Below are 23,231 nucleotides of genomic sequence, written 5' to 3'. Positions count from 1 at the left end.
TTCACCCCCAATCCATTTCAACCTAAGCAGCTGTTACATGTTTTAGGGACATCGAGGTAGCCTGTACAAAACACCGCAGGCCGATACCACAGTCGAGCTAAATCTCATGGGGGCTTACACAAATACGGGCGAATCCCCCTCGCTACACCAACCGAGGACAGGCGTCAGCGGAGGCCTAGTGTTCCCTCAATGTTCGCGGTGTAAGAAGCCCCTAAATAGTTATCGGGTTACCGACAACAGAGACCCTACAGCAGGAAAAAGTAAGTCCCCATGCGGTCGAAACCATAATCGAGGCGATGGCCACGGATAACGCTTTCCCCAGCCCCCACCCACCACTCACCATCTTTGCTCCGAGCTGACGTAGAAGGGAAGGAAAAGACAGCGCACGCGCTATTTATGCCCTCGCCCTTGTACGTACGTAAGCGCGCAGCAGTAACGCACGCGCATTCCAAAGCATCCGTGGGGGGCTCAAGCTCGCGAGATGTTGAAACTGTCCGAGAAGTCGGGAGCTGGTAAATGATAACGCCATTATTTAAATGAACAAAGTAGTTAATTACGGGCGCCGGCTGTGCTCAATCGTCTTTGAAAGGCGGAATGTTGAAAGGTCTTCAGTTGTACCGGCGTAATACAAATTGGGAAGAACTAGGTAGGACTGCCTTCTGAGTAAACATGCATAGAGTCAGCGTGTCTAGTGGCAAGTAATAAATCCCATTCTCCAGTAATAGAAATGTAAAGCAAAACTCCAGTATACTTTGATAGCATTTCCTGAGAGCGTAACAAGGACTTGGAATTCTTAAGACATTCCAAGTGTTTACTAGCTTAGGAACATTAGAGAGAGTATAAGATATTGCTGTTGTGAGTGATATCTATACTGCTTTTTTTTTGTTTTGTTTTTTGCATTTTACATAATGACATCTGATTCTGGATTTCATGGCTCTTTGACCCTGCTGTTGACAATTTTGTTCCTTAATAACCTTATATATATATATAATATCTGCCTGGTGGCAGCCCACTACCTGCACCTTACAAAGATGGCTCTGGTCAATGAAAATTTACAATGCTAGAATAAAAACTTGTTAGCCTTTAAGGTGCCAGCCACAGGACTCCTTATCTGCCTTGAGTCTCATCAAGAAGAGTGGATATAAAAATAAATATATTTATGCAGCACTGGGGTAAGCGATCCTGCAGTTTCAGTGGGAGCCAGCAGAAATGCAACATATGAGAGAGCCTGTCAACATTTTCACCCAGTCATGGGAACTAAGGGGGTAACTCACCCCAGGCCCTAAATGAATAAAATTATAAATGGCATGACTGTCTGATATAAAATAAAACAGAAGTCTAGTGGCAGTTGAAACATTAACAACATTTTTTATTTCAGAATGTGCTTTTGTGAGTCAGAGCTGATATCAGCCATTGTTGACCTAAAATGTCCCACATAGCAGGACATTAATAATAGAAAGTGTGATACCATTTTGTGGACTAAAATTATTCAGCATATGCAGGCTTTCCAATTGCACAAATCTTTCCCCTTGCATCCGATTGCCCTCATACCTCATCTTTCTCTATTTCTGTCTTCTCAAATTTTGCAAAATATGATGATAAAAACCAATAAACTATTAAATCATCTGAAATCCGTAGGTACAAGGTCTTTAAACATCATAGTTCCCTATTTATCTTATCATTTCAAAAAGCCATTATGTTCTGTAATAGGTTTTATAGATCTCTCTATGCAAAATGCCATCTCTGTTTTCATATCCTTACACTGAAGTCAAACACCAGCACTTTCCACAGTTGATCTCCAATATTGACTCTGAAGCTATGACTTGATAGCAACAGTCACCTCTTGGCAATGATGCACATGGTACAAATATCTTTTTGGAGCTGCTACATTCAAATTTTGCTTTTATAAACATGTGATGTCCATTATTGCCACAACTGAAAAGTTACATGCAGACTGGTGGGAGAAATGACTGAAAAAGAACATGAAGCTGATTCTGTAAGAAACCTGTACAAGGTTGTGCAGTAAGTAATGGCAATGCCTGTTAGCAATAGCTGTATAGAGCATGCTTGGTCAGTATTTAGACAAAGGAGCACAAGCATCTTCCTGCTGATGTATTCAAGATTGAAGTATCAGTGACTTCCATAACCAAAAACTAGGTTGTGTGTGTGTTAAGTACTGTCAAGTTGCTTCCAACTTATGGCAACCGCATGAATTAATGTCCTCCCAAACATCATCAAATACAAATATTTATACTTTTATTCAGATAAGAGTTTGATGTGACACAGTGTGTAACCTGGCTCTTGCTAATTTTGACCAACCTTAGGTCACACGGTAACCCTATTCCTGCACTAACCAACTCCATTGCCCTGCATTTCCCTTCATCCTCAGCCACACTTGGCTTCTAATTCTCTGTATTTTCCTCTTTGAGTAGTGAGGTACAGAATCAAAGTTGTGCCCTCTCGCTTGCCTCTTCCTTCCTCCAGCTCTCTCCCCCTACAGCCTCCTTTCTTTCCATTTACGCATTCTGGGCTCTTGACAATTCTCCACTCTGCTGGACTTTGTAACAGCTGGGGAGGGGGTTGACTGTTTAGAGAGTGCCATATTTTAACTGTTGTAAATTCTCTATTTTAATGTATTTAATTTTTGTGTTTTATGTTCTATATTATTATTGTACTGATGATGTTTTTATCTTGTTATAAACCCCCCTGAGTCCTGCTTTGGCAAGGGATGGTGGCATATAAATAAAATAAATTATTGTTGTTGTTATGCATGTGTATGTGTGGCTGGTATCCAGAAAAGCCTGGAGCCAAAAGATGGTCACTGCCTCAACATGACAATTTAGTCCTCTCTCTGATGTAATCAATTGTGATGATATCATTCAGCCTGTGAGGAGAAATGTCCAACACTGGAGCTGGGGCCAGAAGAGAAGTGAAGACATTTGTGGTGGGATAGGTATGGCTTTACATCAACACTAACAAGAAAGAACCTGCAATTTCCCAGCCATCTGGAAACAAAACTACAATGAGGGCAGAACAGACATGGGGGCAGCCCCAGGCCCACCTGATAGCACTCCTCTTAATGTACTGTCTCTGTGTGAAAGTCTACAGGACACTGCTTCATCCCCTTAGCACCATAGTAAGTTTAATCTTCTATTGGGTCACTGTCCATGTGGCTGGGATCTTCATCCTTTGGGACTGTGGCCTAAAGATGTCAAGCGCGATGCTTTCAGTTCTGCTTAGGAAACTTGGGAGGGAAGTGCTACTTCCAGTGGTCCAAATCGTCTGGAAATCCCAGTTGGCAGTCCAAAGCTGCTGCTTTTATTTGGCCAATGGCTTTCTATATTGTGCTGCCAGACGAGCTCTGGAGCTCCTGAGGCAACCAGCCATGCCACCTCCTTCGTCTCCAGTGCACCCATCTCACCACTGCCTGGACTCTTTTCTCCAACACAACAGTGAAAGCTACCAGACAGCATTGCGGCCGGTCATGCAGCAAATAGCTGTTGCGCTCTTCCTTGGGTTCCTCAATGGTGTGCAGGAAGCATTCCGTCAGTCAGCAATGTCAGTGAAATATGAACTGATTGAGTTTTTTAAAAGCATCACACCCGCGCACCATCCTGCTTACAAAGAAAACATCTTAGACGACATCACCTGTAGCCTCCCGCTTACCCGCATCCCTTTGTGTAACCGTTTCAAGGGCCCTGCAACTTGCACCCTCAGAGACATACCCCATTCCATTGCCATGCTTAAGTTTGTTGTGGCCACCAAGCATATCATCAGGGGACCAGGCAAGTATGGTTTAGAGGTCACGGCTACCCCTTTGCATGTGAGGTTCCAGAACAACATCAAAATGAAGAATACAGACCCAGCTGTGAAGCAGATGAAGAAGGCATGTGTAGTCTTTATTGCTTTCTACCTTTCTGTACTCTCCATCATCATGAAGATGGTCAAATAAAGAGACAGGATGTGGCACATCAGAGATGTTGAGTTTCTAATTTAGAACAAAACCCCATCTTGTCTTAACAATAACACTCTGGTTTTGAACAACTAAGGGTGGTCTTGCCCAGAAGAGTCCTTCCCTGTCTTTGATAACAAATGGATAATAATGGAAATTATGAAAGTGCAGGATCTTCCAGGGCTTAAAATGCACGTGGTATGTTCCTGTTTTGTCACCTTTCAAATGTGAAGTGTGGTCTTGGAAATCAAGTAAGTATTGATTAAATGGGGCTCAGGGCTGACCTACATATTATATAGGAGATCTATATTGAATCTTTGGGCATTTTTGTTAGTATTTTAAAGCAGGGGGGGCTGAATTGGGTTGGAGCATTGGCACTTGTGGGAGATGGGAGGGGTTTTTCCTTTCCCAACACACGCAATTTCCCTGATGGAAATCAAACACACACTGAAGCGGCTGTTAGCCCTGTGGGAGGAAAGCTGAACTGCACCTAGCCCCTCTGAAAACTTAACAACAGTTTTTGAGGGAACAAACTAACACCACCACTCCAACCAAATTCAGAACCTCCAGTGGCTGCTTGAAGTCAGGAGATTTAAGTGTGGCTCTCCCATGCATTTTGGAAGCGAGCAGCCTTGCGGTGCAGAGAGAGCAGAGCCAATTTTTGAGAATTTTTATTCTATAGCCAAGAAGCAACTGCATATGAAATTCAAGACGAATGACTGAAGAAGCTGCTATTGCAGCAGCGAAAACGCGAGGGTCATCCGGGCCGCATTCTCGTCTTGCGCTCACTCTCGAGATAATTTACGTATTAGTTCAAGTAAATTTTGACTGATTACAACACTTCTGTGATAAATCTTGTAGAACATTGACCAGCCTTTTGGAGCTGTATTGTATATATGGTTGTTCTGTTTGTAAGAGTTTGCACTTTCACTTATTGCGCAGTTTTTTATAATAGATGTTTGTTTGCATTGCAAGAGCCTAGTACTATTTATTTCCTCAGCTTAGCATTTGGTACTTGTGCCTATTTCTCCAGTTAACTTCCAGGTAGTAGCTGGAGATCGCCTGCTATTACAACTGACCTCCAGGCGACAGAGATCAGTTCACCTGGAGAAAATGACCGCTTTGGCAATTGGACTCTATGGCATTGAAGTCCCTCCCCTTCCTCCCCGCCCTCCTCAGGCTCCGCGAAAAGGGACCTGCAACCCTTCAGAAGATATAATTGCATGCTATAAAGCAGTCATTATTTCTCCGTTAAAACAAAACCGAGTAGCTGCTGCTGCATGTTTGCTCCTTCATCTCAGAGGTTTTTCAGCGGGGTGGGGACAGGGAGAGGGCAGGCAGATTGGTGATGTGGTCAGTGCAGGCCTGTTCTGCAGTTGGCAGGAAGGTCTGACATCTCTGCTTCTTCTGCCACTATTTTTCACCCTTTAGGAGAAGCTCTTACATCCTCAATAAACAGGATCTGGACATGCTAAAGCAATACAGGGGGTGCCGCAAAACACAAGTTGCTTTAAAAACCAACAGAATTATTCAAGGCTCTGATACCATCTGATGATGCTCTGAGGGTCAGTCTTGCCAGAATCATAGCACTAAATGAATCAGATTGGGAAATACTTTCAGGGCCATATGTGGGAGCTCAGTGGGGGGTACTCTGTGATCCACTTGAGGATCTTGTGCTAGGATTCTGATAGTCCTAGCTATCCCACAAACTTTATTTCCCCCCTTCAAAATATGACGATTCCTGGTAGCTTGTAAGGAAGAGACAGCAAAGGTGGAAATATAAAGATTAGTGTGAAAAATGGCTTTAGCATAATAATACTATCATCTTTACATAGCAATATATAATATATACAACACCATAATATTATCTTCCTTATCATATTCTACACACAGCATACAAAATAGGTAATATTAATCAGCAATATTATTTACTGCTGTAGGATTTAATCATATCATTCACAGATTTAAACCAGAATTTTCTGATAAGGCCCTGTGTGTAATGCTGGCTAAATCGATCAGAACTGCAACCTGAACAGGTATTAACTGAAACCTAGAAGATCAGTGATGAATTATTAACTCTACTTTTGGCAAACAGTAGATCATGTTGAAGGTGAGTTGCACTCTCTTAATGCCATCTGGATTTGATGCTGTGCAAGAATCTTGGTAGCAAAGGATACAGTCCTAAGAACACTTTCCTGGGAGATTTACTTCTGAGTGGATTTGCTTAGAATTGCTCCATAAACTACTTTAAAGCTGTACTGTTCTCATAATTCTGCAATGAAAAGAGCTAGGTTTAAAGCTGGAAACTAGGAGATTGTGTCAATGGATTGTTATGTTATAGCCCATTTGTTTGTTTTTTAGCTGAGGCCTCCCAAAAAATCCTCTGGTGGTGGTGGTGGGGAACCAGGTACAGCAAAACATCCACGGGAGGTGGGGGAGCCCCTCAACCTCTTGCATCATGGTTTCCACCAGGATAGGGAACCCATGGCATTTTGAAAAGTTAAAAACCAAGCTCTAAAATGGCACCACATCCCCATGGTGGACTCAGGAACAAGGTATTGTCTTGTTTGGCCCTAAGGCTTTCTGTCTCTTATAATCTACCATATTACAGTACTATATTAATATTATGATCTTGGATCCAAAGAATGCTCAACCACTTATGGTATCAGGTAGCTCCACTCTAGGTTTTTACTATGGCTTCAATTATAACTAAATTATAATATTTATTATACGGTGTACACAGAAATAAAAATATATGGCCTTAAATAAAGCCTAATCATTTTTAAAAATTAGATACTTATAGTTACTAACTTTCCGACATTGTTGATAATAAAAACCATTGTTAATGACCAGTAATTAACCAGACACATTTCGGCCTCTATGGCTTTCTTCAGTGGTCATATATACAATTACAAATATTATAAAGATACATCCAGAAATACATATAAAAGGTGTGCCAATACACTGTATCACTGGTTGATGGTATACACATCCATACAACATTAGAAATACATTACAAGACTTCTGTGTGAGCCAATTCCAATGGTGAAATATCCGTGGTATACAACAATAAGTGACAACAGGCCACACAATATATAAGGTTATTGTTTTATAGCACACCTTTTATATGTATTTCTGGATGTGTCTTTATAATATTTGTAATTGTATATATGACCACTGAAGAAGGCCATACAGGCCAAGATGCGTCTGGTTAATTATTGGTCGTTAACAACAGTTTTTATCATCAGGAGTAGAGTAAGCCTTCTAGCAACCAAATGTTATACTGCTAATGCACCATATTTGGAGGGTAAATACTTGATTTTAACTGATTTCTCCTCCCATCTTTGAAAGCTAGAACACCACTTTTCACCTGATTTAAAGCTAATTTAATTTTTATTTTGAAAATTTATTTTTGCTTTTCTGTGCTCAATTTGCATAATAGCAGTCTGAGGAAAGTTGTTCTGTATGGTAAATTGCCCTAGAGTTGACCTTAGCAGCAAGCCTGTGCTACATAATTGAATTCTAAGGTTTTGCAAATTATGCAGGCTTAGCAAAATCTCAGTTGACTCATTATTAATAAGCACCTTAATTGTTTGCCAGAAAACCAAGCAGGCAGTATGTAGATGAGCATATACAGCTGCGTTCAGTAACTAGGTATATGAGAAAAGCCAATTTGGGTAGGAGATGGCAAATGATATACCTCTCATTTCCTGAGTGGACTGCTACTAAATTCCTTTGCTACAACTATTCTGTCCAGAGACCTCTCTGGTTAGCAGCTATACATGACAACTGGTACTGTATTTACCTGAAAGGACGATGACCACCCCCTAAAAGGTTTTTACAACTGGACATAACTAATGTGTATGAGAATTTAACAGCGCATTCCTGAGATCCGAGGGCACAAGCCCTTAGGAAGTCAGGAAGGCACCATGCCGGCATCTGGGCCCCCTCGCGCTGGCATCTGGGCAGCTAATGTTGGTGTTAGTGGGCTGAAAGCCAGTGGGGACGCCGGTTGCAGGGTTCTCCCATGGCAGCGCTAGTCCGGGACACCAACGGGGCCTTCCGGTGGCATCCGAACGCTGTCAAAGGCCGGGCTGGTGACCCGGGAGGCATTCCCGGGGCGTAACCGTGCAGGGCAGGGGCAGGGCCACCTTTAGGTGGCCTCTAAAGCCCTTTCAGCCTGGGAATGCCCCTTTTTATTTTTGCCAAGATACACCATGGATTTTTGGCACCAAGAAGAGGTTTCGGCAGGGCTGAAACCTCCTTTGGAGGCAGCGCAGCTTCGTTGCCTCCTAAACCCGGCGCAGGCATTTCTCTGAGGAATGCACTGTAAGACTACTCTTGGGGGTGTTGGCATACCTGGCAAGACAAACAAACCCTAGTCTTGCAGTGGAGTAAATGCTGTACTTCTTAGGGACCTAGATGTGGTCCAAAGCCTCCGAAATGTGAAATCACATTGCAGAGATAAGACAACTTATCTAATGGCTCTGCTTAGTAGCCCAACAAACAGAACAAACAGAAATCTAGTAGGTGAAACTTTTCCTGACCTGGGGATTGTACTTTTTCAGTGCTGTTACTAAAGCTGCAGGAATAGGGAAGGTAAAAATTTGTAACATTTTGTTGGGGGAGGGAGAGATCATTTCTGTGGCATCGTGCGTACAATATATCTTGTAAACTACGGTAACGCAAAATGGTATTTAATTCAAAACAAGCCAGGATAATCTGGGGGCGTTAATCTTGCTGTGCAGCATAGAACTTGTTCAAGCAGTCTCTCTGAAGCTCGTTTTAGTTTTCAGATTAGAACAGACCAGAGATTACCTCCCTTGCAACATCCTTCTACAGAGGAGGTTTTGTATTTACAGAGCGCAGAGTGAGTGGATTTTAAACAAGCAGATTGGCTTCTCTCCAATTATTGTAATATTCCCAGCATCTCTTTCTGCAAAACAGTTTTGCTGATTCTTCTGATAACAAATTAATCTGGTATTTCCCAGGACATAAAAAAGGTAAAAGGAGGGTGGGGGCAACAACCAGAAAAGATAGACTGATTAGGTAACCCAGAAGGTTGAGAAAAAGCAAAAAAGCAAAATTGCACAATATAAGTATAAAAACAGACAAATATCATAAAACACCCCTATATCCAAAGAAGTCTAATGTTCACACTGCAAGCACAGCATATAAGTGTCAGGTACAAAAAACAAACACAGAATACTCAAAGCAACACCTATAAATTGTACAAAATATGAACAAATGGTGCAAAAATACCTTCCTCAATAGCACATATTATCAAAATGAGGTAAATATGTCATTAAAACAACACAATATGTAGGGGAAACCTTTTGTATAAATACTTCTGATCAGATACAATTAATATCTCATGTCTCAGTAGTCATCTCCTTGTAACATATAATTCATAATAGACCTCATGGTGATCTAAACGAAACTGATCAGGGTTACTTGTGGGTAAGCGGACCATCATCCTCAAAGCTTCAGATCTGTAGCTGGGTCATACTTTCTCAAGATACTTTGTGGGGTATTTAAATGCTCCTGCATCACTCCTTATTGTCTGCAATTACGTAAGAAAATTTTAAGTGTTTTCTGTATTGCAGCATTGTGGAATAGGATCAAAACAGCCTCTGGCAGTTGTTGTTCAGACAATAAGAACATGTTAAAAAGTATTTTCAGTGATAAAGCTCTGGAATTCCCACATTATTCTCATCATTTATTTCAGCGTTTTTTCAAAAGACTAGTGCTAAACCTGATCAGGGCATGCTGGAAGTTTATGTTCGCCTTTTGCTTTAACTAAAGTAGTGGCTTGTATGAATAATGCATTTTCGAGAAGGTCAAAATGCTTTTCTTTTTGTCTAGTTGTGTTGGCTAAGCATGTTTAATGTTATACAGCCATCCCAAGAAAGTGTTTTTCAGGGGCTTTGTAGTAACTAAGCAAGTACCTGCCGAGACATGAAACAAAACCCTTGAAAGTACAAGCAGGGCTGCTGAAATGAAGCAGAGCAGTCAAGCTCGGAGCTACTGTCATGGACACCTTTATGTACTTAAAATATTTATACCCTACCTTTCCATTTTGCAGGATCCACAAACCAGCTTGTGAAGGCCCTCCCTCTTCCTTCTTATTGGCCACTGGGAGCTTGGAAAGCCCCTGCATGTATCCCAAGTATCTGTTTGGCGACACTGCCCCTTCTTCCCCGTGCTCTCCAGGGGTTCCCAAACCAAAATAGTATTCATCCCTGCCACTAATGACTGAGAGTATCAGGGATTGAACCTGGGACCTGCTGCAAGCTGAGCAGATGCTCTACCACTGGGCCATGGCCCCTCCCCTGATATTGAAGTGCCCTGGTTGTCTTATAGAGTCCAATGAAGACAACTAGGAGGAGGTTAAAAAGAGCAACAGTTCTTTATTTAGCTAAACACAGACCTGGGGGTGAAATAACCCACAAATAAGATGCAGAGTTACTCACCCGAGAAACAAAGGAAAGTCAGTATAATTTATGCATTTGCATGGGGCAGGTCCATGGCTGCTGACAAGCAGATTGATACACAAAAGCACCAATGCACATTAAGTGTCTACTTCACTCTAATTAGCATAACCTATAGATATTGGCCGAAGGCGTCACTTAGTGAGTGCCTGATCTTGTGAGCTCGGTAACCAGAAACCACATTCCTGAAGATGAACATAATTCAGAGCTCTCTACTGGTGAGAGGCCGTACCAGGCACAGAGAGCATGATTTGTTGGTTCATGGCTCCCGGATACCAACTTCCCAAAGCTTCCATGTGTGTGCGTATGAATACATAGTGTTCTAAACCAGCCCTTACATCTGGGCATTGCAATATTCCTTGGTGGTCTCCTACCCAAGTACTAACCAGAGGTGAGCCTGCTTAGCTTCAGAGATCTGATGAGATCAGGCTAACCTGGGAAATCCGGGTCAGAGCGGGTGTGATTTGTGTGTGTGTGTGTGGGGGAGGTAGTTTGGAATTTCCTGCATTGTGCAGAGGGTTGGACTAGATGACCTTGGGGACCCTTCCAACTCTTATGATTCCAAACGTCGAACAGTCGTGTCTTTAAATCTTCTTTGAAAGTGCACTGGAGGGTTTCCGTAGACAGGTTTTTGTCCACCAGACGAGCCCGTGAGGAAGGATGGCTCCCTGACGGCCCATAAAACTCTCATAATTTGTTCCATAGTAGAAAAGAGCAAGAGTCCAGTCGCACCTTAAAGACTAACAAAAATATTTCCTGGCAGGGTATGAGCTTTCGTGAGCTACAGCTCCCTTCTTCACTCAGAGCAGTGGCTCACGAAAGCTCATACCCAGCCAGAAAATATTTTTGTTAGTCTTTAAGGTGCTACTGGGCTCTTGCCCTTTTCTACTATCTGAAGAAGCGAGCTGTGGCTCACGAAAGCTCATACCCTGCCAGAAAATATTTTTGTTCGTCTTTAAGGTGCGACTGGACTCTTGCCCTTTTCTACCACTGCAGACAGACTAACCCACTGTAATTTGTTCAATGGCACCTGAAGCAGCCCTTATATCTGTGCAAAAATCCCTTAAGAAAAAAAGCAAGCGAGGACGAAGCCCGAGGCCTCCCCGGAGCCTTCCCCCCTCCCCCCCCCCCGCGCTCTGCAGCGCCTCCCCCTCCCCCCTCCCAGCCGTTGGGCCTGGAAGCGCGCGCGGGCGCGCTCCCTTCACTAGCTGGTGCGCTCGCGCCCGTCTCTCGGCTGCCGCGAAGCGGGAGCGCGCCGGGCTGAGCCAAGCCGGAGCCCGCTCGCTGCGGCTCGGGTCGCGTTTCCCTCTCCTCCTCCGGCCCACCGGGCAGCGCGGGAGCGCCGAGGCCGAGCCGCCCGCGCCCTGCTCGCTCCGCCACGGCCTTCGCGACGCCGCTCTCGCCGAGCTGCCTCCGTTGAGCACGGCCCCTGCCCGGCGTGCGTTGGCGGGGCTCCCCCCCCGCCCCCGGCCATAAACTTCGGCTGAGGCGAGCGGCCGAGGGACGGAGGGAGGGAGGAGAAGGCGGCGCGGCGGCGGCCTTGCCGAGCGGGGCTCCTCCGAGGATGGAAGCCGGCGCCGCGTACGGAGCCGGCAAAGCCGGGGGCGCTTTCGACCCGCAGACTTTCATCCGGCAACCGCACACCGTCCTCCGGATGGTTTCCTGGGTAAGGTGGGGGGGGCGCGTTTCTGGCCGCTTCGGGTCTGCCTCGTGATGGCAAGTCGAGGGGGGGGGAGGGTAAAATGATCCGCACGCTCCCTCCGAAATGGGCCGAAGCCTCGTCATGTATGGCTTCGTAGAAAAGGGCAAGAGTCCAGTAGCACCTTCAAGACTAACAAGAATATTTTCTGGCAGGGTAGGAGCTTTCGTGAGCCACAGCTCGCTTCTTCAGATACTAGAAAAGGGCGAGAGTCCAGTAGCGCCTTCAAGACTAACAAGAATATTTTCTGGCAGGGTAGGAGCTTTCGTGAGCCACAGCTCCCTTCTTCAGATACCTACCCTACCAGAAAATATTTTCGGTATCTGAAGAAGGGAGCTGTGGCTCACGAAAGCTCACACCCTACCAGAAAATATTCTTGTGAATCTTTAAGGTGCTACTGGACTCTACTGCAGACAGACTAACACGGCGACCCACTGTGAATTACCTGTATGGTTTTGGAAAGTGAATTGATGTTGAATATCGGAAAGCGACTTGGTTTGGACCAAGGGCTTGGCTGTTGCCCGCGCCCTCCCTCTGTGCGCAGCCCAGGCGAGCGAGAGCTGACATTCAGCGGGCCGTTTACGCACGGGAGGTTTGGCCCCGCTCTAGATGCGCGTTTGCCCCTCTCTGAACTCTGCATCGGGGGCTGATTGTCGCGTTCTGAGCATCGGGATGGGGGAAAGGTGCGCCCGGAGAGCGGCCGGTCCCAGGCCAAACCTCCCGTGCAGAATTGGCCGTAGAGTGCCCAGCCTTCTTGGGCCACCGGCCCGCTTGTTCGCTTCTTCCTTAAGGAAGATTTGATGAGATCAGGCTAGCCTGGGCCATCCAGGTCAGGGCATATATTATTTATGAATTTATCCTGTCTAAGGGCTGAATTCTGTGGTAGGAAAGCTGTGCGCTTCCATTCTCTATAACAAGTTATCAACCTGGTTGGAAGTGGCAATTCTGGGTTGAGAACAGGCCGGATTCTGGAAGGGCGCTACTGCTGTTGATCATTCTTACACCCTCCAGTTCTTGATAGTATGCTTGTCTTAGTTAATATACTTGTCTAAGAGGTCATGCTGGTGGTTGCATTCAAGGCTGATTTTGATTCCGGTGAGGGGTGGCAAGGTGCCGTCGGAGCGGTGGTAACGAGGGCCCAGAGTGACCTCCAAAACGGGGGCGAGGCGGCGCCTGCCCCTCCTGGAAGCCCCGTCTCGGGTTGCTTCTCCCTTCTCCGTTGCCTGCCGCTTGTGTGACACGGTCTCAAGCCCGCAGTGCCGTCAGTGTTTATAAACCGGGGCTATGGCTGTTTTTTTGGGGGGGGGGGTTGCAATGCAAGAAGCCTGCTAAGAATTGCATTATGAGTTCCTGCTCTCCATCGCCCACATTTCATAGGATTAAATTATAATATAAAGCAAGGTCCCTCCCAGAACCATCAACTTTTATTATTTTGTTTTTTTATTTTAACCAAATATTGATTTTTTTATTCAAAGCTGATATTGTATCGAAATAACATTTGGTTGATTGATATAAAGCAAGGAACAGTTTTTCTTTATGTATTGTGACCTCTCAAAAATCACAGTGGTATTTTTTAAGGGAATGGTTTAGCCTGTTTTAATCTTTAAACATGATGAGCAGTAATATTGGAGGGGGGAGTTGAAGGAAAGAATTGTGAACATTCTGCATCATCACCACTTTTCTAACCCTACCCTTAGCAATGTGTGTGTATGTGTAGGCAGGATCAGGGGTAAGGAAAGGAGATGTTGGGTAAAATGCAAGCTCTCTTTGCTTTCAGTTCCAAATCCTCAACACATTCAGTTCAACACATTACCTCCCCCCCCTCAATGTGGAGTAATTCCCACCTAACATTGTGTGTCTTGTGGATGATTAAGGAAAAGATGCAGTTAATGGAATCAGTCAGCAAGGGGTGGTTCCTCTTTTTCATGCATTTCCCTTGAGATAGCCGAAGTGGGGGAAGGTTGCTTATCTCGTGACATTCTTGCCATGGCTGCCTATGTGCTTGTAGCATGTGTAAGAAGGTCATTGGGATTAAGACAGCAGGCTGCAAACCTTGAAGCTGGAGAGGGATTTGTCTCCTAGGGGAATTTGTAGGGAGAAAGAGAGGAGGAGGGTGCTGTACGGTGAAGCTGACCAAGGAGAACAGATGTCTCTCTAAGTTATATGAAAAAGTTGGATTAAATAGGGAAGATTTTATTAAGAGACAAAGTTTTTTTGGGGGGTGAGAGTTGTTTGCTTAGCCTGTTACAGTTGATAGGATTAAGCCAGTAGAATTTTTTTGCTCTGGGTTTGCTTATTTCATGAGTACCATCCATGTGTCTCCGCCCCTTTTTCGTCAGATGTCCCTCCCTTGCTGCATTTGACTTTGGGACTGGTGTTGGGAGAAGAGAGGGTGAGCCTTACAGAATTCTAGCAGGGCCCTGAGAAAATGGGTTAGTGTCTCCTGGTGAGCTTGTTTTACAGCATAGCACAGTACACCAGAGTTGCTTTACCAGAGGGCAGAAGGCCCTCTAACTGATAGTCTCCCAGCTTGTATCTACCACTGCAATCTCAGACGACCTGCTGGAAGAACCTTTTTGTTGCATGAGCAATTTAAATCTGAATTAGGAAGGCAACAGAGAGCCTAGGCAGTAATGCAACGATCATGGTGCCCATGATGTGACAGTTAGATGGACATTTCTGTACTTAATAAACTGGGTCAGAACGTCCTCCCCTTTTGAAGCTGTGACTTCATTCTGTTGCTGCAGGGTTTCCTAAGCACAAGAGGAGAGAGAGAGAGGAGGGGTTTCTGCAGTGTGCTGCTTTTTTGCTTCAGAATGCTGCCTTATTGGCTTTCTTTATGAGATCAGATGACCTTTCAGCTCCAGAAAGATAGCCAGCATCCCAAATATCCTTGGATGTGCTTCTGTTTCCCCAGAGCATCAACTGCCTACTGCATCTTGACCTTGGAAGTGACTTTCAGCCCTGTTATATCCAGAGTCCAGGATGGTGCTTGTGGATATCCTGTGCTATTGCGCAGCTCAACTCTTTCTGCTTTGGAAAGGGGAAAAAAAACTAGTTTTATGTAACACGATAGGGTATATTTCTTCAGATTTTTGCAAGTAGGAAGGGCAGCCAAGCCTGTGCATATTTACCTGGAAATAAACCATGTTGAGATTTATTCCCAAGGATTGCAGCCTAATGCTATGTGTGCTTACTCAGAAGTAAGTATCATAAGGTTCAATAGGATTTACTCCTAAGTGTGCATAATGTATAGTTGTCTATTGGATTAAAATCATTTGGAATTAATTAAAAGTGGTTAACCTGACAGTCCTGGGAATTAGTTCCTTTGCATGTTACAATCAGGGATCCACTATGCAAATTTATGTGTGCATTGCAACATCCATTTTCTGATTAATGGGGAAACCAGTATAGCTGCTGTGAGAGAGTAGTTTAGAACTTATTTGCTTGCTCTGAACTGAGAGACAGTAGAGCTGTTTTTTTCTGTATTTTTTAAAGTACTAGTAAGTGAAGGTTGCATGGTGAACAGGTAAAGTTATCCCCTGCTCCAGCTACTGGGCCTCAAAGAGGGAATGAATGAATGATACCTTAAACCAGGAGTGAGCTCAGGAGCAAAATGTGGCTCATTGACATGCCACCTGTGGCTCTTCTGAGCATTGTTCCGCAATGTGACACACACTGCATCCTCCCAGGAAGTAGCAAGACCGTGGCAACCTCACTCTCTTGCCCAACCTGCTGTGCCTCTTGCAGGAAGGCAGGGAGGGAAGCCTTCCCCCCTTCGCTCCAGATACACAAGGGTTGGCTAAGGTTCATCCATGACAGGGAGAGGCATGCACAGAGGTACTCCTGTAATTTAAAAGGTTATACTTATATACATATAATATTAATAGCTATATGTTATTATACATGTGATGGTGTCAGTTGAAAGTAGAAGGAAGAGTAGTTTACCACCTTTGTCCACATGCAGATGACATAACACTGAGGTAACTCTACTGTTCTTGGCCATAGAGGCCTGTGGTTTTCCCTTGCCTCATCTTAATTCCAGCAAGTATGCTGTTTCATTCTACTTTTTCTAGAAGCATATTTCCCATCTCTTCCTATTTGAAAAAGCTCTCTTCCTATTTGAAAAATGCCTGGATGTCTGAAAGTGAATCCTATTTGCCAAATGAGACCTGGAAAGCAGCTATTTCCAGGTCTGAATTAGAACGGACAAGTTGGCAGCCTGTGAAGAATTGTAGGAAGGGCAACAATTTAGGAATCTTCTACATCTCAGGATTTTCTTAAGATCTCAGGAGCTGATTTCCCTTTCCTTTTTTCCATCCATTTAACTGGCTTGACTACTGTCAGTATTGTGTGTCTCCTGAAGCATATTTATTTTTATTTATTTACAGAATTTGTACCCTAGCTTTCTGCCCCATCAGGGCCACCATCATAGCCATTTTCAGATGTTATGTCCACATGTACCAGGAGGCTGACAATTGCATGCATCATGAGTATATTTTGTAAGCATATACAGCTTAATGCAGACAGACCACTGGGTTTTCCATTGTTCTGGTTCACACATGCATCATGCAAAACATGTTCAGACAATATGATGACCACATGTATTGGGAGTGTGTTCATGATACATGTGCTTGCCAGCCACCCTGTATGCACAGATATAACCTCTTAAAAGGGCTTATGTTTTTTTAAAGGCAAATTGCAAAGTCATTTTTCTGTGTTACCTGGGGAGTATCCTGAATATGTAGGAAGCCTCTACCTTATATCTTGGTAGTCTGGTTTTGCTGCTTTTGTGATTGGCACAAGCTACCAAGTTTACTGCTAAATATAGTGATGTCATCGCTTTTAGGCTAATTTTGATTCATGACCAGTGGTAATCTGCATTCATATATACAAAGGCAAATGGACATTTCTGCCTGTAAGTGGAGTTAGAAGAGCAATTTTGTGTACTGGGCTACATTTTTCACTTTTAACTCACAAGCAGGAGAATAATGACTGCAATCATAGGAAGATCATTCTCCTTTGCAGTCTTCCTCTTTATGGTATTATGTCTGAAAGGCAAAGTGTGGCCTATAAGCTTTAAAATGAGCTTCTCCTCTCATCAGCAAATGAAACAATCATTGTAATGAGATGCGCTTGTTGCATGTTGTTCAGGTTTTCCAGATTGCCTTGGGAGCTGTTGATTCCATAGACAGCTGCACTGTTCTGTTTAAAATAGTTAAACAGCTTTGGGGTGTTTCTTTGTTTTAACAATAAGGGCTTTTGAAATGGCATATGCTAAAGAAAACTAGCAAATAAGACAATCGCATGTGAATAGAGAACAAATACTACATGTACCCTGATGTGTAGCAGAGTAGAGTTACCACTCTACTCTGGCTAGCTCCTGTGGCTTTAAAAGTTACTTCAGCACAAAAGCTTCAGTCCTGTACACATTTAAGTGTGCGTTAAGTGCCATAAAGTTGCTTCTGACTTATGATGGCCCTATGAATTAATGACTTCCAAAACGTCCTATCCTTAACAGGTCTTACAAAGTGGAGGCCGTTGCTTCCATTATTGAGTCAATCCATCTCATGTTGGGTCGTCCTCTTTTTCTACTGCCTTCAACATTTCCTAGCTTTATTGTCTTTTCCAATGAGTCTCGTCTTCTCACTTACTTGAGAATGAATAATTTTTTAATAAGCGAGGCTGTTTGGTGAGACATAAGTAAACATGCATGGAATTGCAATACAAGGGTTGCTAGTTCTTTTTTTCTTGGCAGGGCTTCTTTTGTAAAATCTGAGTGATAAGCAGAAATTAAGTAGTCTAAATACAGGTGAATTGTGTGTGTGTATGTGTGTGGGGGAGGCTTTCTCCATTTACTGCATCTCCTTGCAATAAAAAGGAGGCTCATCTGTTTAGAGCACAGCTGCCTTCCCAGGAAAAAAAGTAGACATCTTTACTCATTCGTCTCTCTCTTTCATCTTCAACGTTACTTGTGTTTCTAGATACATCAGTGGATCTGTCACTGTTGGTAAGACAACCACAATATACGTCATGCATTCCCGTTTTGTCACTATTACATGCTGTCATGAGATCTTACTCCTGACTTTTAAAAAAAGCTCTTGAGTAGGAAGTGTCATGGGAGCAGGAAGAGGCTGGGTGGAAATCTTAATAGCTTCATGCTAATAATTAAAAACATAAATAAGCAGCACTGTTCTGTTTAATTTTGAAGAACTGGGCTTGTTTAAAAGTTAATATGCATTTAAAGTGTGCCTTTTAATAGGGAAGAAGGAATATGAAACAGTATGTAACTAAGCAGATCTGGCTGTATGCAATATGTAGAGGTAACAAGCAGGAGAACATTGAAGGGTAGGGGTTTGCTGTGGCAATGTTCCTCTGAGAAATTTCTCCAAAATGAGAGATTATATATGAAGCTGAAATTCTGTGCAAAATCGGGGGTGGGGGAGGGGGGAGCTATACTGTGAATTACATGTAGGTTGTGGTAGCAAGGCGAGCCCTGTTTACTTCAAGAAACATATGCATGCAAGTAGGCATTAATGAAGTGAAAGAAGTTCATTTTCTCTGTCTGTATACTGAGAATGATGGATTCAACCTGAGCTGCCTCTTAGAAATACTGTCCCAAAAAACAGGCAGGCACTGTAAGCAATGCCAATCTTGCGTAATATTCTTAAAACAGTGGTCCGGTGGTACTTTCAAGACTAACACAATTTATTCCAGCATAAGATTGTGCAAGTAAAAGGTGCGTAAGAGCTCAGATACGTAGGAATCCATCAGGTCCAATTTACAGAAACAACAGAAGGAGGGAATGCTACAGGGAGGGGCTCTTTCAAACCAGGATTCCATCCAAAGAGTTATCAGAATTGGTGGCCCTTTGGATGGGATCTTGTTTCAAACTGGGTAATCAGTTCTGGGTTAGTATTTGGATGGGAGACCACCAAGGAATACCAGGGTTTCTATGCAGAGGAAGGCACTGGCAAACCACCTCTGTTAGTCTCTTGCCATGAAAACCCCAAAAAGGGGTCGCCATAAGTCGGCTGCGACTTGACGGCACTTTACACACACACAATCAGTTCTGATAACCCTTTGGATAGGATCTGGTTTTGAACTAGCCCCTCTTTGTCACACACCCCTTTGTGTATATAAATTGAGCCTGATGCATTTATACTCCTGTACATCTGAAGAAGTGAATTCTGACTCATGAAAGCTTATTGTGAAATAAAATCTGTTTGTCTCCAAGGTGCCACTGGACTTCTGTTCTTATTTATTTATTTATATTTATTTCATTTGTACCCCACCTTTCTCCGCAGTGGGGATCCAAAGCAGCTTACATCTTTCTCTCCTGCATTTTTCCTCACAGCAACCCTGTGAGCTAATTGTGACAGGCCCAAGTGAGTCTCCATGAGTAGAATGGGGATTCACATCTAGGTCTCTTAGATCCTGGTCTGACATTCTAACCACTATACCACACTGGCTCTATTTTTTATTTTTGCTGCAGACTAACATTCCTACTCATCTGGAATATTCTTTTGAATTTCCCCCTTTATAAAAAAGGGCAAGAGTCCAGTAGCACCTTAAAGACTAACAAAAATATTTTCTGGTAGGGTATGAGCTTTCGTGAGCCACAGTGAGCTGTAACTCACGAAAGCTCATACCCTACCAGAAAATATTTTTGTTAGTCTTTAAGGTGCTACTGGACTCTTGCCCTTTTTGACTACTGCAAACAGACTAACACGGCTACCCACTGTGAATTATCCCCTTTATAAAGAAAGCATCAAAGATAATAAGCGGTGAGTATGTTGGGTCACAGAAATCTCACCGATGTGAAGGCTAATGATTATTATAATGGGTGCAGAAAGCAACGTTCAGTACAACAATGATCCCAATGAGTAACACAATTGTCTCTTTATCAGAGGAATATTTAAGATGTCTGTGCTCTTAATAGTGTATCAGCAGGTTATTCCAGAGCAAAAAAAGAGAATCCATAATATTTCCCTGATGAATAGCTAAAATGCTCAAAACTCAGGACTGTTAGTATGCTAATAAATACTCTTTGCAATTGAACAAAAAAAAAGTGGAAATTACAATTCTTCATAAGAGTATTTGAATGGCATTAAGTATTTCTCTAGGATATGATTGCCAGGTCTAAAACACGAGATTGTTCCTTTAGAAGCAGGTCCCCTCAGAGGTCTAGAACAGCCTGGGCCACAGCCAGCTTTTAAGGTATCTGTCTGTAACAAAAAATTAAAAATGGTGAGATATCAAAACAAAGTAAGGCATCAAAAAAAGAGAATGACATGTAATTTGAATTTTTAAAAATTTAACAAATGATTTTCTAGCTCTTTCCTGTATAAGTGGACTAAATTATTGAGGCAATTATAGTGCAGCATGACAGTTGGTATTGAAAACAGCAAACCCATTCAAACATTTTCGTTCCATAGTGAACCTTTTGCCTCCTACCAAATCACATCACTTAATTTGCAACTCTAAGATAAGAGAGTATATCACATTTCAGTCTTACCGGGATGCCCACAAAACAAGTGGGGAGACTTATCAAACACCAAAACAAACAACCCCCCCAAGTGTCTAATTTGAGGCCCAGCCTAGGGTTGCTGACACTGGCCTTGGAAATTCCTGGAGATTAGAGGATGGGGCCTATGGAGGGGCAGGGTCTTCCCTCCGAAGCTGCCATTTTCTCCACGGGAATAAATATCTGCATTCTGGAGATGAGTTGTAATTCTGGGAGAGGCTCCACCTGCAAGTTGGCAACCCTAGGCCCAGGCCTGATGACACCCCCCCTCCCCGTTGGTCCTGCTTAGAGGGCAGTGATTGATTAGAAGCTGCTTCACCTGTCCCCATGTTGCAGTGACATATGCAGCTATGCCTCCTGGAACTTTTTTTCTTCTGTGGTTCAAGCGCTCTCTAAGGGTCTCAACCATTTTTTGTTGCTGCGTTCAAGAGCCTAAGCAGATTCAGTCAGGTGCATAAACCTTCAGTGGTCCTCTGGTTAAAAAGAGAAGCAAAGCAAACTGCTCAATATATAACATCAATTTAGAAATCTGCACCAAAACTAAGGGGATCCAGAGAGAGCATGTCTTGTTTTAGGGAAATTAGGTAGAACAATGTTTCTCTGTCTCTGGGCGATGAATATCCTTAAGGGCTGCCCAAGGCAGGTGTGTTAGGCCATTAGCATCCATAGCAACAGTGGAACTACCTCAGTCCTGGCCTTTGCAAAGCATTTTGCCAGCTATATGTCTCCTGATACTGCCAGTTCGTAGGCTTACAGAACCAGCATTAGCAAAAAACAGAACAAAACAAAAAAAACCCTTTCCATAGTTAAGAAGTAACATCTGTCAGTTTTTCATGTATGAAGTGCCCTGTGATACAGAAGTGGCCTATATGGATTCTCTGTGAGGTTGCATTCATGAATGCAGAGATGGTAGATTAATTTTTAAACTAATTTGTGATTTTTAAACTTACATGGGGGGATTTTGATGTTCTGTTTTTGTGTTCATTTACATGCTTTGAAGTGCCCCCCTTGTACATTCGTAAGGGAAAAGCAGTGAAACAGCTCTTGCTGCTGACATTTAAGCAGACCATGCAGAGATTGGAAAGATGAATTGGGGAAGAGCTCCTTAAACAGGCACACACTGTCCAAATGCAGAGGCTGCGCATGCACACACGCAAGGGCAAAACAGCATTAGGTACTGCTGTAGGAATAATTCAGAGGCAATTACATTATTCCTGTGCATACATTCCATAGAATCACAAGAGAGAGATATCAAGCTCCGTTGCGGTGATTTCAAGAGATGCAGAAACATCCTCTGGTGGAGATGAGCATCCTGGGGAAGGTTATGCCTTGTTAGTTCTGTATTCAAGAACAAGCATTACTTAATACAAGCTGCAATTCATCAGATGAAGTTTTTCCTATGATAGAGATACAGGAGCAGACTTCATTTGCTGGATTTCTGCATGTCATGCATTAGATAAAGATGCAGGAGCTCTTGGGGTGGGGGGAGTGGGCCAGTCAGGGTCTCTTTGTTGTATGTGTTCTTGTCTTTAGGGTTGCCAGGCCCACACCATGGAAATGCTCTTACGCCTTTAAGAATTGCACAGGAAGGACAGTTTCTCTAGATATGACTCTTCCCAGAATTGTAGTGATAGGAAAATTCTGATCCCTTCTATGCAATTCATAAAGGTAAAAGTTGGGTTATTGGGTTCTGGACTTGAACTCCTTACTTGCTCTTTCCTCACTTTCACTCTTTTCTTAGGACAGAAGCTAGAAGTATGATGAGATTTTGTCAAACTGACTACTGCTTGTGTAAACTTGGCCTTTGAGGTGGCTGCTATAGCAGAATCCCTTCAGGGTTCCAGACAAGGTGTCTCCAAGTGAATAGAATTACGTCTTGATTCACTGATGCTGACCTATTCCAGTAGGAAGTAAATCAGTCAGTACTGTGGGATCCATGACTAAGCTGGGGATTGGCCAGCAGATAGGGGCAAGTTGCAGCATCTTTGGAATACCATTCAAAGGGAAGGAAAGAATGGAGCAGTTGGAATTAGGGAGCAGTTTGCCCCTTTTTTATCATTTGCTGCAATACAGCAGTAGCTGTTCATTAGGCAATGGAAGTTGTGACTGGTTGTTGAGAGGAATACAGGAGAGGCACTTAATATTTCCCAAGCATTTAATTGCCATAAGGAATGATGATTCCAATTGATTTTCAGAAATGGAATATGTACTGCCAACACGCATTTCTTGTGGCAGCCCCACATAATGTGTAAACATTATATACACATGTACCCTCCTTTGGGAATCCTGGCCCAATCAGATTTCTTGCATGTAGTTGAGCATCTGATATCCACAAGTTAAATGGTTGCTGTGGGAAAAGTCAGTGTTTCTAGCACTAATTGTAATGCGTGGAGCTGCTGTAAGTGTGTTTCTGCTGGTGGAGTACCTTGGAGATAACTTTTTGGCAAGGAGTGTTTTTAAGGATATAGTCCTGAATTGTGTTCAGTTTTGGGCACCACAATTTCAGAAAGATGTAGACAAGTTGGAACATGTCCAGAGGAGGACAACAAAGATAGTGAGGGG

General features: G+C 43.4%; 1 protein-coding gene across 2 annotated transcripts in view; it reads left to right on the top strand.

Annotated features, from left to right (window-relative positions):
• The first annotated feature begins 11,996 nt into the window (after positions 1–11,996).
• Positions 11,997–23,231, top strand: part of SYNGR1 (synaptogyrin 1) — a 28,018-nt gene continuing 16,783 nt past the window's right edge. For both annotated transcript variants that reach the window (XM_056846390.1, XM_056846391.1), the window contains exon 1: positions 11,997–12,109. In XM_056846390.1, coding sequence (XP_056702368.1) covers positions 12,008–12,109 — 102 coding nt within the window. In that variant the 5' untranslated portion in view covers positions 11,997–12,007. The remainder of the gene's footprint in view (positions 12,110–23,231) is intronic.

The sequence above is a fragment of the Euleptes europaea genome, chromosome 3 (genome assembly GCF_029931775.1).
Source record: "Euleptes europaea isolate rEulEur1 chromosome 3, rEulEur1.hap1, whole genome shotgun sequence".
In the NCBI taxonomy this organism is placed as follows: Eukaryota; Metazoa; Chordata; class Lepidosauria; order Squamata; family Sphaerodactylidae; genus Euleptes; species Euleptes europaea.
This window is presented reverse-complemented; position numbering and strand designations above follow the sequence as displayed.